General features: G+C 38.1%; 1 protein-coding gene across 1 annotated transcript in view; it reads left to right on the top strand.

The window, feature by feature from the left end:
- LOC140830294 (uncharacterized) overlaps positions 1 to 7,992 on the top strand; it is an 87,932-nt gene extending 79,940 nt beyond the window's left edge. The window contains exons 55-65 of the mRNA XM_073193580.1: positions 387 to 564; positions 666 to 802; positions 1,416 to 1,542; positions 2,629 to 2,850; positions 2,921 to 3,280; positions 4,227 to 4,385; positions 4,501 to 4,782; positions 4,864 to 5,076; positions 5,173 to 5,225; positions 5,695 to 5,803; positions 7,023 to 7,992. Coding sequence (XP_073049681.1) covers positions 387 to 564; positions 666 to 802; positions 1,416 to 1,542; positions 2,629 to 2,850; positions 2,921 to 3,280; positions 4,227 to 4,385; positions 4,501 to 4,782; positions 4,864 to 5,076; positions 5,173 to 5,225; positions 5,695 to 5,803; positions 7,023 to 7,373 — 2,191 coding nt within the window. The 3' untranslated portion in view covers positions 7,374 to 7,992. The remainder of the gene's footprint in view (positions 1 to 386; positions 565 to 665; positions 803 to 1,415; positions 1,543 to 2,628; positions 2,851 to 2,920; positions 3,281 to 4,226; positions 4,386 to 4,500; positions 4,783 to 4,863; positions 5,077 to 5,172; positions 5,226 to 5,694; positions 5,804 to 7,022) is intronic.
- The last annotated feature ends 14,079 nt before the right edge of the window (positions 7,993 to 22,071 follow it).

Below are 22,071 nucleotides of genomic sequence, written 5' to 3'. Positions count from 1 at the left end.
TTTAGTCAGTATTTGGGGCTCCTTCCATTGCTACATTGACTCGATATGTTTTTATTTTCATATTTTAAGTTTTTACGGTAGAAAAATTGCATAGTATGTTACTATTTGTTTATATTGCCATCTGGTTTTTTATATCAATTTGTTTATCTTTAGAGCATGGTACTTTTCTTTTCAAAGAAATTAGATGGTCAAAGTTGGAGCTAAGCATGCTACCAGGTTTTTCGATGCATTCCTCATCCACATCCTTAACCAGATACTTCTGCATCTCACCACTTTCTCCAGTTAAAATAAAATTTCAAGGATGGGCAGAATATCTGATTCTATGTAACGGACAATTTACATATTTCTGTCTTGGTTTGATTCACTGATTGCTTTTGCTTTGACAGGTTCAAGCTTATGTTTGGTTACATGCAGCTAGACAATCAGCTCCCTTTGACTGTGATGCCTGTTCTTCTGGCACCTGAACAGACCCCTGATATGCATCATCCAGTGTTTAAGATGACCTTAACCATGCGCAATGAAACCCTTGATGGTCTCCAGATCTACCCATATGTTTATATACGAGTAATGTCCTCCTACATAATTCAGTTTCAACACTTAACTGGGTACTTACAAGAAGAGTATTACTCACAATTCATGTTGCTAATCTTTTTGTATTATGGCAGGTGACTGATAAATGTTGGAGGGTTAACATCCATGAACCAATCATCTGGGCTCTGATAGATTTCTACAGTAGTCTTCAATTAGACCGCATTCCTCAAAATTCCAGTGTCTCTCAAGTTGATCCTGAGATACGTGTAGAGTAAGCACCAGTTGAATGTGATACAGAATTTCTCCGTACTAATATAATGGTTAAAGCCAGATGTTGGTATGGTCCATAAATAGTGAATCTGTGCATGCTCTTTATTTATGAACATGACATAGCTTCCAAAATTTCTTCTCGGTGTGAAAACTTGATATAGTTTCATATTGTTCTCTTTTTCCTCCCTTTTACAGGACTAGCCTGTTTTTCTCCTCTGACACTTACAAATCGTAGCAGTTTTTGTTTCAGTTTTTCTTTCAGTTGTGAAGATTTTGTGGTGTTCGTCCTCTTGTATGGAAAGGAAATTGAGTTAAAGAGAGATTAAAAAAACATCTATTTTGTGTATATTATTCAACAACATTAGTTGAAGATTTATATGAAGGAGTGGGAAATACTAACAAGGAAAAACTTATCTAGGAAATTTTGAACCTAATCTGAGGGGTTTACAAAAAATAAAAAGATACGATTAACTTCCCTAGCACGATGAGGAATATTCACTTTCCTTTGTATTCAAGATTTCCAACTGGAAATAGGTGTTATTTCTGCAAACTAAGCAAAACCTCCTAAATCTCTGAGAAGAGTTCTGATCAGTTACTTGTCCATATCCTTTCAGCTTGATAGACATTTCCGAGGTGAGGCTAAAAGTTTCTTTGGAGACTGCACCAGGTCAAAGACCACACGGACTACTTGGTGTATGGAGCCCTTTACTCTCAGCTGTTGGGAATGCATTTAAAATCCAGGTGTGAGCTGGTTGTTTGTGGGTGGACAACACTGATAGTTTTTTATTTACTGGGGTGTTTTCCAGAGATGTAACTTTTCTTTTTGGCTGCGATCTTTTTTTTCATTGGCTTCGAGGTATAATTGAAAATTCAATTAACTTTGCATTTGGCAATATCAAAACAATATATTGTTAATCTCAGCTCCTTTCATACTTTTTATATCATTTATGTGGTAGAAAAGAAGTTAGTTTTTGGATTGTTAACCTAATTTAGGATAAAATATCTTTGTTTCACCATTTGATTCTTATCAATCATGGGGATGTGGTTGAGCTATTTTTATTATTTTTTACCCGCCTTTACGTCATATTCTGAAATTAAGTTTTTTCTAGAGTTAATTTTTATGTTGAATTTGTTTGGGTTTTTAGTGAGATTGTTGTTTTACATATTGATGAAATTTGACTTCTTACTGTTTGCATAAAAGATTAATGCGTTGCTTTTCATTAAGGGGCATAGTCATGAATAATTACACGTGTGATTTTGTCTCCTGCAATAATTGGAAAGTAAAAACAGTACATATTAAAAAAAGGATACTTCTATATGTTGAGTAATTTTATGATGGTATTGTAATTGAAAGATGTGCTTACTGTGTAGAATTGCCTTTTAAATTAACGTTCTATATTTTCCTGATATAAACTAAACTTGGGTCGTAACATATTGTGGTTGGTAAATTGATTTATATTTTCAACGTTTTAGAGAAATAGTGATGAGTTTTCAGGATGTTTTACTGATTTTGTAAAAATATTATTGCATTATCAACTTTTTGTTTATTAAACATCGTTATCATAATATGCTACTTACACTTGTAAACTTCTGCAAAATTAATATATACCAAAGTTGTCTACACCCTATCTGTTTATTTTATTTGTTTCAATGATAATCTTGTAAATTGTAATTTCTCAATCTGAAGTTTATTCGGACAATATCGTGACTGCAACATCATCTTCTATCTAGATCGTTTCTTTATTTGGTAGTATAAAAAAAGAAATTTCGTTCAAATCATTCGATTAATTAGAAATCCTATAACCTCTATGAAAATACCTCTTTCAGGTCCATCTTCGAAAAGTAATGCACAGAGACAGATTTCTAAGGAAGAGTTCTATTATTTCCGCTGTTGGAAACCGTATTTGGAGAGATCTGATCCATAATCCATTACATCTCATTTTTTCAGTAGATGTACTTGGTGTGACAAGCTCCACTTTGTCTTCACTTAGTAAAGGTTTCGCTGAGCTATCGACTGATGGGCAGTTTTTAAAGCTTCGTTCAAAGCAGGTAACTATGCTTCCATTATTTCTCAATCATAGTAACTTCATGTTTGTATGACGCTTAGTAATGATTCCAGGTGTGGTCGAGGAGGATCACAGGTGTTGGTGATGGACTTGTTCAAGGAACGGAAGCTCTTGCACAAGGTGTTGCTTTTGGTGTGTCAGGGGTTGTGAGGAAACCTGTGCAGAGTGCCAGACAAAGCGGTCTTCTTGGCCTAGCCCATGGGCTTGGACAAGCTTTCCTGGGATTTTTCGTACAGCCAGTGAGTGGAGCATTAGACTTCGTCTCTTTAACTGTTGATGGAATCAGTGCAAGTTGTTCCAGGTGCTTAGAAATTCTCAACAACAAGAAAAACCTCCAGAGAATACGGATTCCACGGGCATTTCATGTGGACAATATACTTAGAGAGTACTCAGAGAGAGAAGCTGTTGGGCAGGTAAATCATTACATCAAAGATGTTTCATTAAATATTCTATTCGGTATTTTCTTGAATGCTTTCAACACTTAGTTGGGATCAAAATTTTACCAAGGGAACTATAAAAATGTGCAATTAACCAGCGTCGAGGACTCTCATAAGCCTCAGTATCATGTGGAGATGCTTCAAATTTGTTAGGCAAAATGCACTAAACCATCTGTATAAATCTCAAGTTTAAAAGGTGAGAGCACAATCAGGATGAGGAAGCATCTCTTTTGAAACCGAACTCGAGATTGTGGTGTTAAAATGGTCATAGCATTGTGCGTGATTCTCTGGGTTTGGGTTAACCCTAAAAATCCCTGTTGTGCATTTCTAAAGGTTATACCTGGCTGCAGCATATTTGTCCTGTTGTAATGTCCATGACTGATTTTTGCCATGTCTAGCACCGGAAAGTCCTGGTTCTTGAGCTGCTTGGTCTGTGTCTCATACCCAAACCAAAATGAAATCATTCCTACAATTGATAACACGTTTGTGTGTTTCCACACAAGAACAAGACAAAAGAAGTTATGGAACCCAAAAAAATTATCATAAATCCTCCATATAGTATGTCATTCAACATGATAACTTTCTTCTTTACGATTTCAGCTCTCAAGAGTATAATGAATTCAATATATTTCCTCTAAATATTGGTGTGGTGCCAAATGAAATGACTAGTTCTCCGGTGGTTCTTTTTTCAACCATGATATATCAAATGCTCCAGGATATTTTTGAACTTTCTGGGGAGATGTGTGGAATATTTTGTTGTGCAAACTGTTGTTGAAACTCTGATGAATAGTTTGAAGCTATCAAATCCTGCTGGAAGGTTTATTTTTTAGAGCAGGATAATGTATTTAGTATTCTTGTGAATCTGTCATGACCGTTTCGTTGAAAGTGGAATGTGGATGGTTTAACTTGTTCTCTTTTTCAGATGGTACTTTACCTTGCAGAAGCAAGTCGAAGTTTTGGGTGCACAGAAATATTCAAAGAGCCTTCAAAATTTGCCTGGTCAGACTGCTATTCTGATCATTTTGTGGTACCCTACCAACGGATTGTGTTAGTGACTAATAGACGAATAATGCTCCTGCAGGTTGTTACTAACTCATTTTTATTTGTTATTATTATTTTTCTTTTGGCTGAGTTTCCTTTTCTTCCACTTGTATGTTTTACTTTATTATTGACTCCATGCTTTGCCATGTGAGAAGTGTGCAGCTCCTGATAGGATGGAAAAAAAACCGTGCAAGATTATGTGGGATGTGCCATGGGAAAATATTTTGGCACTTGAGTTGGCGAAAGCTGGTTACCCGAGTGCTTCTCATTTAATAGTCCATCTAAAAAGCTTTAATAGATCTGAGAATTTTGTTCGAGTGATAAAATGTAATACAGAAGAAACTTCAGAGGGAGAGCCACAAGCAGTGCAAATCTGCTCAATTGTGCGCAAGATGTTGAAGGCAAATCAGAATGACATAATGAGGTTAATGGTACTGGTCTGAACATCTCCTTAAACTGGTATATAAATTAAAGAAGTAAATGAGTTATTATATATAATGTTGTTTTCCTTGCTTCAGGTTCCTTCAGTCCAAAAACCCGAATCTTCTACATGGAATGAAATAGATAGTAAAGACCCGCAGAAACGAAAAAGAGGCATTATCACATCAACAGAGCTTTCTTTCGGATCTGTTTCAAGTGAGTGGAGATTTGTGAAACATTGTATCAACTTTACCAAGGTATGGGGCAGTGAGCAAGAATCGAAAGGTCGTTGCACACTTTGTCGGAAGCAGGTGATTATCTTTGATCTAGATATTTTTACAGTCATTTTCCAGGTAGTGGCAAATTGGCAAACTGATTCTGTTCTAAATGATTTTCCTTTATTGTAGAGCTCGGACAGTGAAGAAATTTGTAGTGTCTGGCGGCCTGTTTGTCCAGAAGGGTAAGTACCAACGAATCATTACTCTCAGTTCCACATTTCCTGCCCACTTTACTAACTACGTCTTTGTTTGAAAGATTTGCATTTTTCATTTCTCTTTGAATTTGGTTTGCTGGAATCTGGATTTAGTCTTCCAAGTCAAATACAAAATGTTTAGATGCAATTTGCTAATTTTTTTTTATATTTTTCCATGGTTGAAAAATTGCTTGTTAGAGACCAGGAGTTCATTACGAGTCCATATCTGTAGATAGATTAACAATGTAGACAAGTTCTGAAAGAAATTATCCTACTCTTTTCTTAGACAGTAGGTGTGAATATATTTTAAGTTGGCTGAACCTTCTTCTTTAATCTCTGAAATCTAGTTTCTCTTATTCTATGATTAAAATTGAAATTAAAATTCTTCTGCATGCCACTGATGCCATCAATGTTATCATTTATGTCTCTTGATCTAAATACAGCATAATTACTTTAGGTACATTGCAATTGGAGATATAGCTCGTCGTGGCAGCCATCCTCCTAATGTTGCAGCTGTTTATTGTTTTTCTGATCAATTCTTTGCTCTTCCGGTTGGTTATGACCTGGTAAGACCTTTATCAGATCTTTGTTTAGTTGGCATAAATGTGTGAAAACTGTCTTAAGGTTCAACTTGCAGCAATGCTTTGGCAGTTTCTCTGTACAGTCTCAGTTTCCTGCTTTTCAGTAGATGTTTCAGCATAGAGGCGTGCCTTTTCTGGTTTGTCCTTAGAAATGATGTTATTAACCTACCCAAAGGAGGTTTTAAAATTTTTATTCCACATTCATGAAGTGGTATCAGTAGAAACATGTATCAAAGGTTCAAAATCTCTGGTGCTTAGATCTCCATATATTTTCTTAAGGTTATATTAGGTGGCCTTTGTTACTTTCCGACCAAATGCTTCACGCATAGATTTTGAATATGAATATTAATTTTAAGAATATACTCGCCAACCTTAGGTTTATAGATGAGGGGGAGTATTAAAGTATAGGCATGATTGGGCCATCTTCCATTAGCTCAAGCTTTTGGGATAAAATGGTTTTTATCAATATTTTTTGAAGCATGTGACCATATTTCTTCATTTGTCATAATCTTGAATCATCTCTAAACGGCTTAATGTAATCTCATTGGTGTGTATTCTTATCTCCCAGCCTTATGCCAAGCATCATGTTATGGCCTTAATTACCCAGGGAAATTCCATGCTCAAACTTGAACTGAATAGCGTAATATTTTAGAATATTTTGTTTGTTTTCACCAGCTCCTCTGCATTCAGGAGGTCACATAAGGTAGACTTTTGATTAAGATTAAATCAGTTCTTTCTGGTTTATGATTTTATTTGTCTTCATTGTGTCGTTGTTTCTCCTGTTCCATTATTATCTTTTCAATCTTTTTTTTTAAACATCTTGTCAATCTTCTAGTACACTTAGTTGATGCATATTCTGTCAATGACTCTGACACGTGGGTAAATATTAGGACAACTGGCCAACGTTTAAACTGGGTAGCAGTAGACTGTAGTAGAAGTGGTGTAGCAAAAAATTCTTCGATTCATGCTTAATTTGGGACACTGGAAATTTTATAAATCTATAAATCTGAATATTTACATAATTCAGGTTACCATCTATCTCTGCTTAATTTTTTCGCAATACTAATTATTGACCTTAACAAGGAATATTATATAGGCTAAAGATTTGGCACCTATTTATTAAGAAAGACTGTTCGAGGAGTTTCTTGAACATTTGATTTTCATTGAATTTAGCTTTACAGTTACAAAAACCTTCTTTGTGCAGGTGTGGAGAAATTGCTTAGATGACTATAAAAGTCCTGTATCAATTTGGCTTCCGCGTGCGCCTGAGGGCTATATATCACTTGGATGTGTTGCCGTACCAAATTTCATAGAGCCAGAACTGGATTTGGTGTACTGCATCTCTGAACATCTTGTTGAGGAAACTGCATTTGAAGAGCAAAAGGTTTGGTCTGCACCTGAGTCATATCCATGGGCATGTCATATATACCAATCATGCAGTGACGCTCTTCCATTTGTTGCCTTGAGACAACCTAGGGAAGAATCTGACTGGAAGCCAAGAAGGGTTGTTGATAACCCTCTTCCGTCGAGGCTAGAAGCATCTGATGCTCAGTGATTTTCTGGTTTGAACTGTATTTTAGCTTACAATTAAACAAGTTAGCAAAAATCAAAACATTACAGTTGGAAGGTTCCGGCCTGCTGGCTATCAGCGTGCGTGTTAACGGCATTTTCCTGTCGGTGATTGCCCGAGTGAGAAATTTGAAAGTATGACTGGTGCATGTCAAAGTATTCTTTTTTGGTTGTACCAAACTTAAGGAGGCAAAATGTATATGGCATGCGTCTAGTCCACAATTACATCATATGGAAGCTCTCAACTCAGAAAGCCAAGGATGAGATATGCCATGCCTTTGGACAAGCCTCCAATATGGATTGTATACCAAATTTCATGACCCACGAGAAAGTCAAAAATCCAAAGTATCATGACTCAGGAAAAACAGGACGTGCTACAGCAGAAGACAAAACACGCAAAAATCCAGAGAGTGATTCGACGCCGAGTACAATATACAGATACGGATTAAAACTATTGGATTGTATATATATATTTGTACGTGAGTTTACGACGTCAAGCATATAGATCTTCAATTTGGTGTTCCACGTGAGGGTCGTACATTAGATTCTTGAGCCTGAGTAAAATTTAAAAATTTGGGATCCTACGGTAATATTTGTTTACGTTTTCACACAATTTTAGATGAGACGGTCTCATGGGTTAATTGTACGAGATGAATATTAAATCAAATTTTATCCATAAAAAAATATTATTTGTGTAAAAATAGTACTTTTAAGTTATAATTTAAAAAAAATCAAATTTAAATTTGAGTTTATGTTTTGTTCAGTTTTAATTTGAATAAAGAACATAATAACAGATAATTCATAGATTATATTTAAATTGAAATAAAAATGAATTAAATTCAAATTTAAACTAATAAAAGAACTGATAAAATCAGTTCAAACAATAATTTAAATAGTCTTTCAATTCACATTTGAATTTTTTTAAAAAAATTCAAATATCATTCTTTAATATAACAATATTAATAAAAATCGCATAAAATTAATTTTTTCAATTATTTATTGTAATTAACATATTTCTAAATTAATGTATATATTTCTTTTTTTACAATTATCATTTTTAAAATTAGTTGTTTTCAATCAAATTATATTCAGTACAACCTCGTTGATATGAACTGTATGATGAAACCAAGATATTAGATCATGTGATGGAATCGATGTCAATGTTTAATTTATATCATTAAATTGGTGTTTAATTTTTGTTTGTTTTATTGTGTGTGTTAGATTTGTTTAAATGTTTACTTTATTGTATTTATTTTTTAGATTAGATTACTATTAATTTTAATTTCTTTTGTTTAATTTATTGTTTTAATATTATTTTTAAAATGATTATTTATTTATGATTTGTGTATTGTTTCAATTGCCAATGTGTTTAATTTATTCAGTTTATTGTTTGTGTTTTAAGTGTTTAATTTATTGTGTTTGATTTATTTATGGGTAAATATTTTTTTAGATCTCTAAATCCAAACTTAAATTTACAATTTCAGAAGAAGAAAAAAATAGTTTGTGCTCCTCAATAGACAAAAAAAAAATGTTTCTCCATTTTTTGAACTCATTTGTTTTTTCGCATGAAAGTTGGTATTGAAGATTGAAATTATGGTACTATATCTTTTTCTTTTTAAGTGGGGTGTACTCAATTCAGAGTTTTGATGATTTTTAATGACTTTTTCAAATGATAGATTTTTATTGACTTTTACAAAACTTTACAGATTTATGTAGATTTTTTTGCAAGATTTTTATAAACTTTTCTACACTTTTTTTTAATAGAATTTTATAAATTTTGTACTTAATTATAACATATTATTTTTTTATTAATATTTTTGAACCAATAATTAATGGACATATATAAGATATTCAGTTTGAAATTATTTTCAATATTTATATTAATAAATAAATTTACTTATTTAAAATTAAATCATTTAATCATTACATGTGTATATATGTGGGTTTGTATGCATGTTTGTAAATTTTTTAAAATACATCAATTGATTAACCTGTAATCATTTTTTAAATTGATAATATGCATGTGAAAAGAATATTATTTATTATTGTGTGAATATAATTTTGTATAAAAATATTATAACTTACATATTAATTGAAAATGCTAAAATGAATTTAAAAAATCATGGTTGTTACGAGACTATTCAATTATTAAGAATTAAGCAAAAAAATTTGGATCATCTTTTATTATTATTGAATATTACATTAATATATATAAATCATAAATTAAAAATCACAAAATCAGTTCTAGAATTCAAAATTTTTCAATCTGGCAATAACAATATCAATATTCTAATCAAATCACAACATCTCTGTTTCATCAAATTCTGATGATACAACAGTACAATCTTGCGATACTGATAATACTATATCAGTCTATATCAATTCCAATTATTTACAATCAACCACTGTACCAATCTGATATCAATTCTATTCAATTTCATTCTGAAATTCATAACAATTCCATATTCAGTCTGTTTCTTAATCTGACTTCGATTCTACGCTGTCTAACATGTCAAGAACAACATATATGACGTGTATTCAATTCTAACAACATCATAATTTCCAAACATGTCAAAACGTAATAAAACTTACGTCCAGTTGTAGTCTGCGTTGATAGGAACTCGGTGCCGAAGTCGGATTTAAAAGCTAACGGACGGATTGAAATATAAAGGCGTAAGGATTTTCACAGAACTTCCTCGACCCTTTTCTTATTTTCCTCCGTTAACTTCTGAAGCAATTAACTTATATATATCAAGTTTGCATGCAATTGAAACGTGGCACCTTTTCTCAAATCTCGGTCGGCGCTCGGGCGGTAATAATGCACCGCTCGAGCGCGGCCCTCTCGGCTCAAGCCCTTCAGATTGCACCCTTGGCCCTCGGGCGGTAATAATCTACCGCCCGGGCGCCACATCTTCTGCCCGCGACGTACTTTTCAGGGACACTGGCGCTCGGGCGGTCGATCTTTACCGCTCGGGCGCCAACACTTCTGTCCCAAAATTATATCATTGAATTATTTGGTCAAATTGATCTCGTAATAGCCCGTCTATACTTATATCAATTCAACTTCACTAATCTTTACTTAATATGATATAAAATCTAGGGCATTACATTTCTCCCCCCCTAAGATACGATTTCGTCCTCGAAATCATAGGCATTCAATCATATCAATAAGGAGTATATACAGAACTGTATAAACAAATTTACATCATCGAAACAACTCTGGGAATTCTTGTCTCATATCTGACTCAGTCTCCCAGGTTGCTTCTTCTACACCATGACGAGTCCATTGCACTTTCACAAGTGGAATCATCTTCGTTCTGAGCTGTTTTTCTTTACGATCAATAATCTGAATCGGTTTTTCAACATAGCTCAACGTCTCATCCAGTTCGGCCTCGTCTGGTTGAATAGCATGTGAAGCATCAGGAAGGTATTTCCTTAATAACGATACATGAAAGACATCATGTATCCCAGATAATGAAGGCGGTAAAGCAAGTCGATAGGCACGATCTCCTATCTTCTCGAGAATCTCATAAGGCCCAATGTATCGTGGAGATAATTTCCCTTTCTTGCCAAATCTGACAACTCCTCTGAAAGGTGAAATCTTCAAAAATACTCGGTCTCCAACCTCAAATACCAATGGTCTACGTCGAACATTGGCATATTTGGCCTGTCTGTCTTGTGCTGCCTTCATTTTCTTTCGAATTAGCTTCACTTTTTCTGTCATATCTCTGATCATATCTGGTCCAATCTCAGGAACTTCAGAGATATCATCCCAATAGTGAGGGGATCTACACTTCTTTCCGTACAACGCTTCAAAAGGAGCCATCTCAATACTCGTCTGATAGCTGTTGTTGTACGAAAATTCACAAAGCGGCAATGCATCTTGCCAATTAGTGCTAAAATCTAGCACTACTGCTCTCAGCATATCCTCCAGTGTCTGGATAGTCCGCTCTGACTGTCCGTCGGTCTGTGGATGATATGCGGTACTCAGATGTAACTTCGTACCGAGAGCCTGCTGCAAACTCTGCCAGAAGTGCGAAGTAAATCGAAGATCACGATCTGATACAATCGACTTCGGCACTCCATGCAATCTGACCACCTCTCTGACATAGATCTCTGCCATCTGGTCAAATCTGTATGTCATCTTGTACGGAATAAAACATGCGGATTTGGTCAATCTATCAATCACGACCCAAATCGCATCACAACCGTTGGAGGAACGCGGCAACTGTGTCACGAAATCCATGGAAATATGATCTCATTTCCATTCAGGAATGGACAAACTCTGTAATAAACCTCCTGGTTTCTTTCTTTCTGCTTTCACCTGCTGGCAACTCAGACATTTGGAGACAAACTCGGCAATGTCAGTCTTCATTTGTTTCCACCAGAACTGTCTCTTCAAATCGTTATACATCTTTCTGCCACCAGGGTGAATACTAAATCGACTGTTGTGTGCTTCTGCCAATATCTGGCGTCTCAAATCTGAAACATTTGGCACAACCAGACGATTACTCACATACAAGACGTTATCACGTACCTGATATTCTGATCGATGTCCTGTTCTGACCATCGATACTGATTTCTGTACATTCTGATCACTTCGCTGAGCTGCTTTAATTCTCGTAATCAGCTCTGGTTCTACTTGCACCGTATAAAGTCTCAACGGTCTATAATCTGTTTCAAATTCTAATCCAGACAAACAGCAGTCTTCTATCAAATTTGAAACACCAATCATCGATAAGGATAATGAACATACCTTTCGACTCAGTGCATCAGCTGCTGCATTAGACTTTCCTGGATAGTATTTGATTTCACAATCAAAATCTTTAAGCAAATCAAGTCATCTTCGTTGTCTCATATTCAATTCAGATTGTGAAAACAGATATTTCAAACTCTTATGATCAGAATATATCTCAAACTTCTCACCGTAAAGATAGTGTCGCCATATCTTTAATGCAAAGACAATGGCTGCCAATTCTAGATCATGAATTGGATAACGGGTATCATGTGGTTTAAGCTGTCTTGAGGCATAAGCGATAACATGCCCTCGTTGCATCAGCACACATCCCAACCCTCTGTGAGAAGCGTCGCAATAAACCACAAAATCACCAATACCGGATGGAATAGTCAACACCGGTGCACTGGTTAACCTCTTCTTCAACTCCATAAAACTGGTCTCACATTCTTCAGACCAAACAAATGGAGCATTCTTCTGAGTCAGCTGAGTAATTGGTTTGGCTATACTCGAGAAATCTTTAATGAAACGACGGTAATATCCTGCTAAACCCATGAAACTGTGAATTTCAGGTACTGATGTCGGTCTTGGCCAAGAAATCACGGCTTCCACCTTACTGGGATCCACTGATATACCATCTCCAGATATAATATGACCCAGAAATACTACCTGTCTTAGCCAAAATTCACATTTCGACAGTTTAGCATATAATTTCTCTGCTCTTAAAATTCGCAACACAGTTCTTAAATGCTCAGCATGCTCACTCACATTCTTCGAATAAATCAAAATGTCATCAATGAAAATAATCACAAAATCATCGAGATATTTCTGGAAGATACGGTTCATCAATCCCATGAATACAGCTGGAGCATTCGTCAGACCAAACGGCATGACAATAAATTCATAGTGTCCATACCTTGTTCTGAATGCTGTCTTTGAGATATCAGAATCTCTGACTCTCAGCTGATGATATCCCGATCTTAAATCAATCTTGGAATATACTGAAGAACCCTGCAACTGGTCGAATAAATCATCTATACGAGGCAAAGGATATTTATTCTTTATCGTTGCCTTGTTCAGTTGCCGATAGTCGATGCAGAGTCTCATCGAACCATCTTTCTTTCTTACGAATAATACTGGAGCACCCCAAGGAGACACACTCGGTCTGATGTACCCCTTGGCCAGTAAATCTTCCAGCTGGTCTTTCAATTCTTTCAATTCAACCGGTGTCATTCTGTACGGAGCTCTAGAAATCGGTACTGTACCTGGCATCAGTTCAATGCTGAAGTCTATCTCTCTAGCTGGAGGTAATCCCGGGATCTCATCTGGGAAGACGTCAGCAAACTCACGTACCACTGGTAGATCTGCCAATGCTAGACTCGACTTCAGTAAATCTACTGAATATACAAGGAATCCTTCTGCTCCTTTCTGTAATAATTGAGTCATAGATAATACGGATATTAAAGGAATTCTCGATCTAGAACCCTTCACGTAAAATTTCCACTCTTCAGCCATATCTGGTCTGAATCTCACTATCTTGTGGAAACAATCAACTGTCGCTATGTAATTGGTCAGCATATCAATACCGATAATACAGTCAAAGTCAGACAATCCAAGTACGACGCAATCTAGTTCAATCTCATGCCCGTCATAATGTAGTATACAATGGTTAACCGAATTTACGGATATCAAACCCATCCCCAACGGAGAAGAGACAGACACTACAGTAGCTAACGACTCTACAGGCAATGCATGACTCAATGCAAATAGTTCTGAAATAAATATGTGTGAAGCACCGGTATCAATTAATACGTAAGCAGGATAACCACATAAAGAACAGTTACCTGCCACCACGTCATCTGGTGCTTCCTGGGCCTGCTCTTCTGTCAAAGCGAAGACTCTGGCCTGCTGTCTCGGAGGCTGACCAACTGTCTGGCTTCCTCCTGGCCTCTGTTGTGACGGAGCTGGCGCTGGCTGGAATGTATGAACAGCAGCGGATCGTCTCTCAGTCTGTGCTGCTGATCACGATGACTCGGCCCCCTGCGATCTTTGGGAACCTCTCTGGGGACACACTTTCGCAAAGTGTCCCGGCTGTTTACAGAAATTGCAACTACCAGTCACTCCCTGGCATTGCTCAGTTGCATGTCTTCCTCCGCAAGTCTTGCAATAAACTCCAGTGTAACTCTGGCTCAGTCTGGAACCACCGGAGCTGGAAGAACTACTGCCAGATTTCTTGAATTGCTTTCCCCTGGCTTTCAAAAATTCTTTCTTTCCTCCACTACTGCTGCCACTCTCAAATCTGGGAGGTGGTTGCTGTGGTCTCGGTGCTGGAGGCACAAATGAAGCCCCTTTCTGTCTCATCAGACCGGCTTCTGCTCCCTTAGCTCTGTTCAGGGCATCAGTAAAATTATCCGGTCGCCCTTTGTTCACCAATGTGAAAATGTCGGGGTTCAGGCCGTTGATGAACTGATCAGCTGTAGCTTCTTCGCTGTCAGCCACATGTGGAGCAAATTTCAGCAAGGAGGAGAACTTTGACACGTACTCTTCTATGTTCATCTGTGTAGTGACCCGTTCCAGAATCACCTACTAGTTGAGAACTAAGCATGCAATTAACTTAATTAATAAAAATCAGAGATAACAGCGAAAATATGGTTAACAACAATAGTTTATACAACCCAATCGAAATCCAAAATACTCAACTAACTGAAAGTATCTGCTACAATCATATCAAATCAAATGGAAAACACTGAAAACTAAACCAACCAGCTACTCAATGTCCTCCTCCTGCTCCTCCTGAGCCATCCAACCTGAGGCCTGCCCCGTGGGAATGGGGTGTCCAAGATAAACAAAAACCGAGGACGTGAGCGATAAGAACGCCCAGTACAAAAGTATGAGTATACAAACCTATATGAAATGCACATGCTATGATATGATACCAGGGTAGTCAAGAAACAGGAGTAACAAAGGATCTCAAAATGCTCAGTCTAGAGGCGCCAAGTGGATAGTGCCGCGCGGTCCTACCTCTGGGTCACTGCATCCACTGCAAGAACAGACGTGGACCTAAAATGTCCCGGATCACCGAAGCCCTCCCGACCCGTCGGCCACTGTGTACTCTCGGTGTCCATGCGTCCACAAGACAAGACAGGGCTGAGCGGCCCCACAAGATATATAGCTTATCTCGAAAGAGATACAGCTCAACAGTAAAGGCTATCTCGAAGGAGATACGGCTCAACATGAAATGCAACGTGCAGTAATAAACGTGACATAATAGCATGCATCATATGACATATATCAATGCACCACATAATCATGCAACACATATAAGAATGTATACTCGACCAGGATATCTCGGATAGTACTTTCGTACCTCTATCACAGCAATCCTAATCCACTGGAATAACCAGACAACAGGTCTAGTCCAAGCCTATTCATCAAGTGAAAACCATCACTAAAACTTATCTACCAGACTTAACTAGATAATCCTGAGATAATACTGATACAATTCCAAACCTTCGTCCGTCGCTAGCCCACTGATGCCGCTAGCTCCCAACTAGAGCACAGCTCCGCTACAAGACCAGCAGCTCCCCGCTAGTGCCCGAACCTCGGAAAAAGACTAGAATCTCACAGAAACGACTGAAATGCTATGGAACTCTCTGAATTGGCGAGTCACAAATGAAGCCTCGCGCCTCTATTTATAGCCAATGTTCGGACGATCCGAACCATTTCGGAAGCTCCGATCCGGCCCCCTTCGGACGGTCCGAACTCTGATCGGACGATCCGATCCTTGCATGTCTTCCACGAGTACAGCCACCTGTCTCGGACGATCCGAACCCCAATCGGATGATCCGAACCTTACCACGTGTCCAGAACCCTTACACGTGTCCAGCCACCTGTCTCGGACGGTCCGACACCTGGCTCGGACGATCCGAATTCATCGGACGATCCGAACTCATCGGACGATCCGAACTTGTTCGGTCCTTCCGATCCCACCGAAAATATAATTAATCCGATAATTAACTCAAATTAGGAATCGGGTTACTACATTCTCCCTCCCTTAAAAGATTTCGTCCTCGAAATCAAGTTTATAGGATGAACAAAACTGAAATAACAACATTGTTATTACATCTCAAAATCTAAGGGACAACCCATCACTAGACGCTTGGCTAAAACCGAATGACCCATCGGAGTAGAAACGGAAAGAATGACGTCTAGAGAAACATACGGTAACTTATGACGCTTAACAAATCGTGCTGGTCACCCCAACGACCTACACTCCCCTGACTACTCTCATCACCAAAGTGGTCAGCCATCGCTACAAGATAGAATAGGGAAAATGGTCAACGAAAATCCCAAAACAGAAATCTATATCCCAAAATCGTAAGCATGCTCTGATACCATAAATGTAGTGACCCGTTCCAGAATCACCTACTAGTTGAGAACTAAGCATGCCATTAACTTAATTAATAAAAATCAGAGATAACAGCGGAAATATGGTTAACAACAATAGTTTATACAACCCAATCGAAATCCAAAATACTCAACTAACTGAAAGTATCTGCTACAATCATATCAAATCAAATGGAAAACACTGAAAACTAAACCAACCAGCTACTCAATGTCCTCCTCCTGCTCCTCCTGAGCCATCCAACCTGAGGCCTGCCCCGTGGGAATGGGGTGTCCAAGATAAACAAAAACCGAGGACGTGAGCGATAAGAACGCCCAGTACAAAAGCATGAGTATACAAACCTATATGAAATGCACATGCTATGATATGATACCAGGGTAGTCAAGAAACAGGAGTAACAAAGGATCTCAAAATGCTCAGTCTAGAGGCGCCAAGTGGATAGTGCCGCGCGGTCCTACCTCTGGGTCACTGCATCCACTGCAAGAACAGACGTGGACCTAAAATGTCCCGGATCACCGAAGCCCTCCCGACCCGTCGGCCACTGTGTACTCTCGGTGTCCATGCGTCCACAAGACAAGACAGGGCTGAGCGGCCCCACAAGATATATAGCTTATCTCGAAAGAGATACAGCTCAACAGTAAAGGCTATCTCGAAGGAGATACGGCTCAACATGAAATGCAACGTGCAGTAATAAACGTGACATAATAGCATGCATCATATGACATATATCAATGCACCACATAATCATGCAACACATATAAGAATGTATACTCGACCAGGATATCTCGGATAGTACTTTCGTACCTCTATCACAGCAATCCTAATCCACTGGAATAACCAGACAACAGGTCTAGTCCAAGCCTATTCATCAAGTGAAAACCATCACTAAAACTTATCTACCAGACTTAACTAGATAATCCTGAGATAATACTGATACAATTCCAAACCTTCGTCCGTCGCTAGCCCACTGATGCCGCTAGCTCCCAACTAGAGCACAGCTCCGCTACAAGACCAGCAGCTCCCCGCTAGTGCCCGAACCTCGGAAAAAGACTAGAATCTCACAGAAACGACTGAAATGCTATGGAACTCTCTGAATTGGCGAGTCACAAATGAAGCCTCGCGCCTCTATTTATAGCCAATGTTCGGACGATCCGAACCATTTCGGAAGCTCCGATCCGGCCCCCTTCGGACGGTCCGAACTCTGATCGGACGATCCGATCCTTGCATGTCTTCCACGAGTACAGCCACCTGTCTCGGACGATCCGAACCCCAATCGGATGATCCGAACCTTACCACGTGTCCAGAACCCTTACACGTGTCCAGCCACCTGTCTCGGACGGTCCGACACCTGGCTCGGACGATCCGAATTCATCGGACGATCCGAACTCATCGGACGATCCGAACTTGTTCGGTCCTTCCGATCCCACCGAAAATATAATTAATCCGATAATTAACTCAAATTAGGAATCGGGTTACTACAATCTGTCCTTGCTTTAGATTGGCAAACTCCGCCCCCTTGTCCTTCCGGTACGACACTGGAAAGAATCGTTGATAAAATTCAGTTCTAAATATATTCCAGGTAATCATCGTACCTCTATGCTTCATCGCTCTCTTTCTCATAATCCACAAGTCCTTTGCAACGTCGTGTAACTGGTGTCCAATTAATTTCACCCTCTTCTCATCCGTATACTCCAAGGATTCGAACAGCATCTCAATATCATCGAGCCAACTCTCACACTCCACAGCATTCTCTGTGCCTTTCAAGGTCGGCGGATGAAATGACTGAAATCGTTTCAGTAACGTTTCCATTGGAGTCGGTGTGACATCCATTGTAGGATTGGATGTACTTCCCTGTTCTGGTACTCGTCTCGGAGACATATCTAATCATCAAATAGATTAGTAACAGATACAACAATTCTGTTTCAATCTTCCTCTGATCATCTTACTGCTGATCTAGAATCAGTACTGATCAAATCTCAATAAAACATATTACTATATCAAATCAGATAAACAAGTAACATGTAATAGAGCAGTAAGACATGCTAGCATTTAAAAGCAGGAAAGAAAACCTCAATCTACCCCGCTCACTAGCCTCTTCTATCTCAATCTAAAGGATCTATCGCTCTGATACCACCTGTTGTGGGGACCCGGACGCTAATCATGTTCTTAATCGTTATTGGGACTAAATCAATTATAATAATTAGGGTCTAAATTTTTTTTTAAAATGCGGAAGTTAATGGAATCAAACTCCTATACATATCAGTATAAAATTTTAAATCTCAAACATCATACAATAATTTACATCTCAGGTTAAACAACTACTATCAAGTGTTCAAACCCTAGCTCTAATCCAAGTCCGGTATCACCACTCTAATCTCGATCTGTCTTCACCTCTGTGACCCTGAACCTGTCACACCTGTTGCCATGCACACATACAAACAAGACAACAGCCGGATAACTCCGGTGAGATATAAATATCCCAGTATAAGCAATGTATTAAATGCAATCATATAAAGCATATATAAAAGCATACACAAACATCAAAACATGTATCTAGTTTGACTACATGAATCAATGACTCGTGATCTACTCTTATCTTATCTCAATTCTAGGGATCCCAATCTAATTTAGACTTTGGTATGCTGTATCGAGGGTCTGAGCTAGACGTCGATCTACATCTAAGGCTCTTCGATACACCGTAAGTCTAGAGTCTTATCGGTTCTGAGAAAGACTCGGCGGTTCTGCCCTAGCTAGGCTGTCTGCCCTAGACTCGGACTCTGACCCTGTTCTAAGTCAATACATGCACATATCAATCTGATAATCTGCAAATATCAATGCAATAAAGTAAAGTATGTGATTTAGGGAAACTCAAGTCAAACCTAACTCGAGTTGTGCAATCCCGAATCAACATTTATTTATACCTTTCTTGCTGCCGATCTGAGCCAATCAAAGTCTTGATTCAGAGTCTGTCAGTGTTCAATCTGGCAATAACAATATCAATATTCTGTATCAATATTCTAATCAAATCACAACATCTCTGTTTCATCAAATTCTGATGATACAACAGTACAATCTTGCGATACTGATAATACTATATCAGTCTATATCAATTCCAATTATTTACAATCAACCACTGTACCAATCTGATATCAATTCTAGTCAATTTCATTCTGAAATTCATAACAATTCCATATTCAGTCTGTTTCTTAATCTGACTTCGATTCTACGCTGTCTAACATGTCAAGAACAACATATATGACGTGTATTCAATTCTAACAACATCATAATTTCCAAACATGTCAAAACATAATAAAACTTACGTCCAGTTGTAGTCTGCGTTGATAGGAACTCGGTGCCGAAGTCGGATTTAAAATCTAACGGACGGATTGAAATATAAAGGCGTAAGGATTTTCACAGAACTTCCTCGACCCTTTTCTTATTTTCCTCCGTTAACTTCTGAAGCAATTAACTTATATATATATCAAGTTTGCATGCAATTGAAACGTGGCACCTTTTCTCAAATCTCGGTCGGCGCTCGGGCGGTAATAATGCACCGCTCGAGCGCGGCCCTCTCGGCTCAAGCCCTTCAGATTGCACCCTTGGCGCTCGGGCGGTAATAATCTACCGCCCGGGCGCCACATCTTCTGCCCGCGACGTACTTTTCAGGGACACTGGCGCTCGGGCGGTCGATCTTTACCGCTCGGGCGCCAACACTTCTGTCCCAAAATTATATCATTGAATTATTTGGCCAATCTGATCTCGTAATAGCCCGTCTATATTTATATCAATTCAACTTCACTAATCTTTACTTAATATGATATAAAATCTAGGGCATTACAGTAGTTGAAAGTAACAGTCAAATGATTATATAGGACCGAGCGTTTGGCGCTTTACCAAAAGTAATAGCTAGTAGTAATGGTGTAACTCAAATCTTTTAAATCGCAGAGCAGCTCAAGCACAACGATTCGATCGTTCTACCAAACAAGGACAATTATTGCACACAACAATCTCCCTCCTAATAATTGCACTCATTGCAATCAATGAGAATCAAACTCATAACATTGGCTTTGATATCAATTGTAGGACCGAGCGCTTACCGCTTTACCAAAAGCTATAGCTGGTGGTTATGGCGCAACTCAAATCTTTTAAACCGCACAGCAGATCAAGCACCACGGTTCGACCGCTCTGCCAAGCAGGGACAATTATTGCACCCAACAATCTCCCTCTCAATGATTGCACTCTTTGCAATTAATGAGAATCAAACATGTGACCTTGGCTCTGATAAAAGCGGCAAGAGTTCGGTCCTACAATTGATATCAAAGCCAAGGTAATGAGTTTGATTCTATAGCTTTTGGTAAAACGGTAAACGCTCGATCCTACAGATTATATAGATTCATGAGAAAGGAAAATAAAAAATACAATAACGAACATTAATTTGTTTTGTTGACTAATTGCCAGATACACATAATCTACAAATCTCAACTCGATGCGTACTTGAAGAGTCACATTTCATATAATTTATATATATGAAGTGTCACATTTCATATGATTTACTGCGACTGGTAACTTGATAAAATAGGTGAAAGGTTGTCTTCTTAAAACATCTTAATGAAAGGGTTATTTTCAAAGTCGCTCTTTTCTGAACACGAACACTTCTTGAAGTGCATAGCTTCCACAACTTGTAGAAATTTAACTCGTCAAAAGATTTTTCTGAACTCCGGAAAGAGAGCTCTGAAACTCGTACAACTTTTCAGATATCGTGAGTGCATATGCCTTAAAAGGGTTTGTTTCAACCTACTGCCAGCACGGACAATGAACGGCCCGAATCACTCTATGCGAGTGATCCGAGCCCACCTCCATGTAAAAAAAAGACTCGAAAAAATCCGAACCGTTGGATCGACCCTTGCGGGCAGCAATATTTCATACATAAACGTTATAGAGAACCAATAAACCGGGGATAGCTTGAGAAATAACAAAAATGAAAAAACTAGAAACTTATGTGGCACAACCCTAAAACCGAAAGCTTCATGGAAAGTCCGAACAGGCTCAGATTTAATCTTCAAATATACCACATTGGCATCTCAAAGATTTAAAAAGAAGATTAAGTGCTATCGAAGTGGATAAAAGGGGATATGGTAGTCTAGTATAGCCCATAGGCAACAGTTAGAAGATGACCCACAAAGGAAAAGATCGAAAATAAATCTTGCACTTGGATTCAGTTTTAAGCCCAGCCAAAGTTTTCTGGCAATCCATCATAAATTTGAAGAAAAATTAGCATTTTTCGTGCATAAAAATTACCAGATAATTACTTTCATCCTAAAACACTGCTACTGAAGAACCAAAATACAATAAGCCATCTTCAGCTTGACTGGTTTTTAAAAATTAAATGCGGCCAGTTATTGACTCATTCCTATTTGGAACAAGAACTCACAAGACAGGCCATATAAATCCACGTAAAGGGCTGCAACCATGTCGACAAAAAGGGAAAGGTCACACTTCAAATACTCTTTATCAAATCATACAAGGGAAAAAGGAAAAAAGACA

This window comes from Primulina eburnea, chromosome 4 (assembly GCF_022965805.1).
Source record: "Primulina eburnea isolate SZY01 chromosome 4, ASM2296580v1, whole genome shotgun sequence".
Lineage (NCBI taxonomy): Eukaryota > Viridiplantae > Streptophyta > Magnoliopsida > Lamiales > Gesneriaceae > Primulina > Primulina eburnea.
This window is presented reverse-complemented; position numbering and strand designations above follow the sequence as displayed.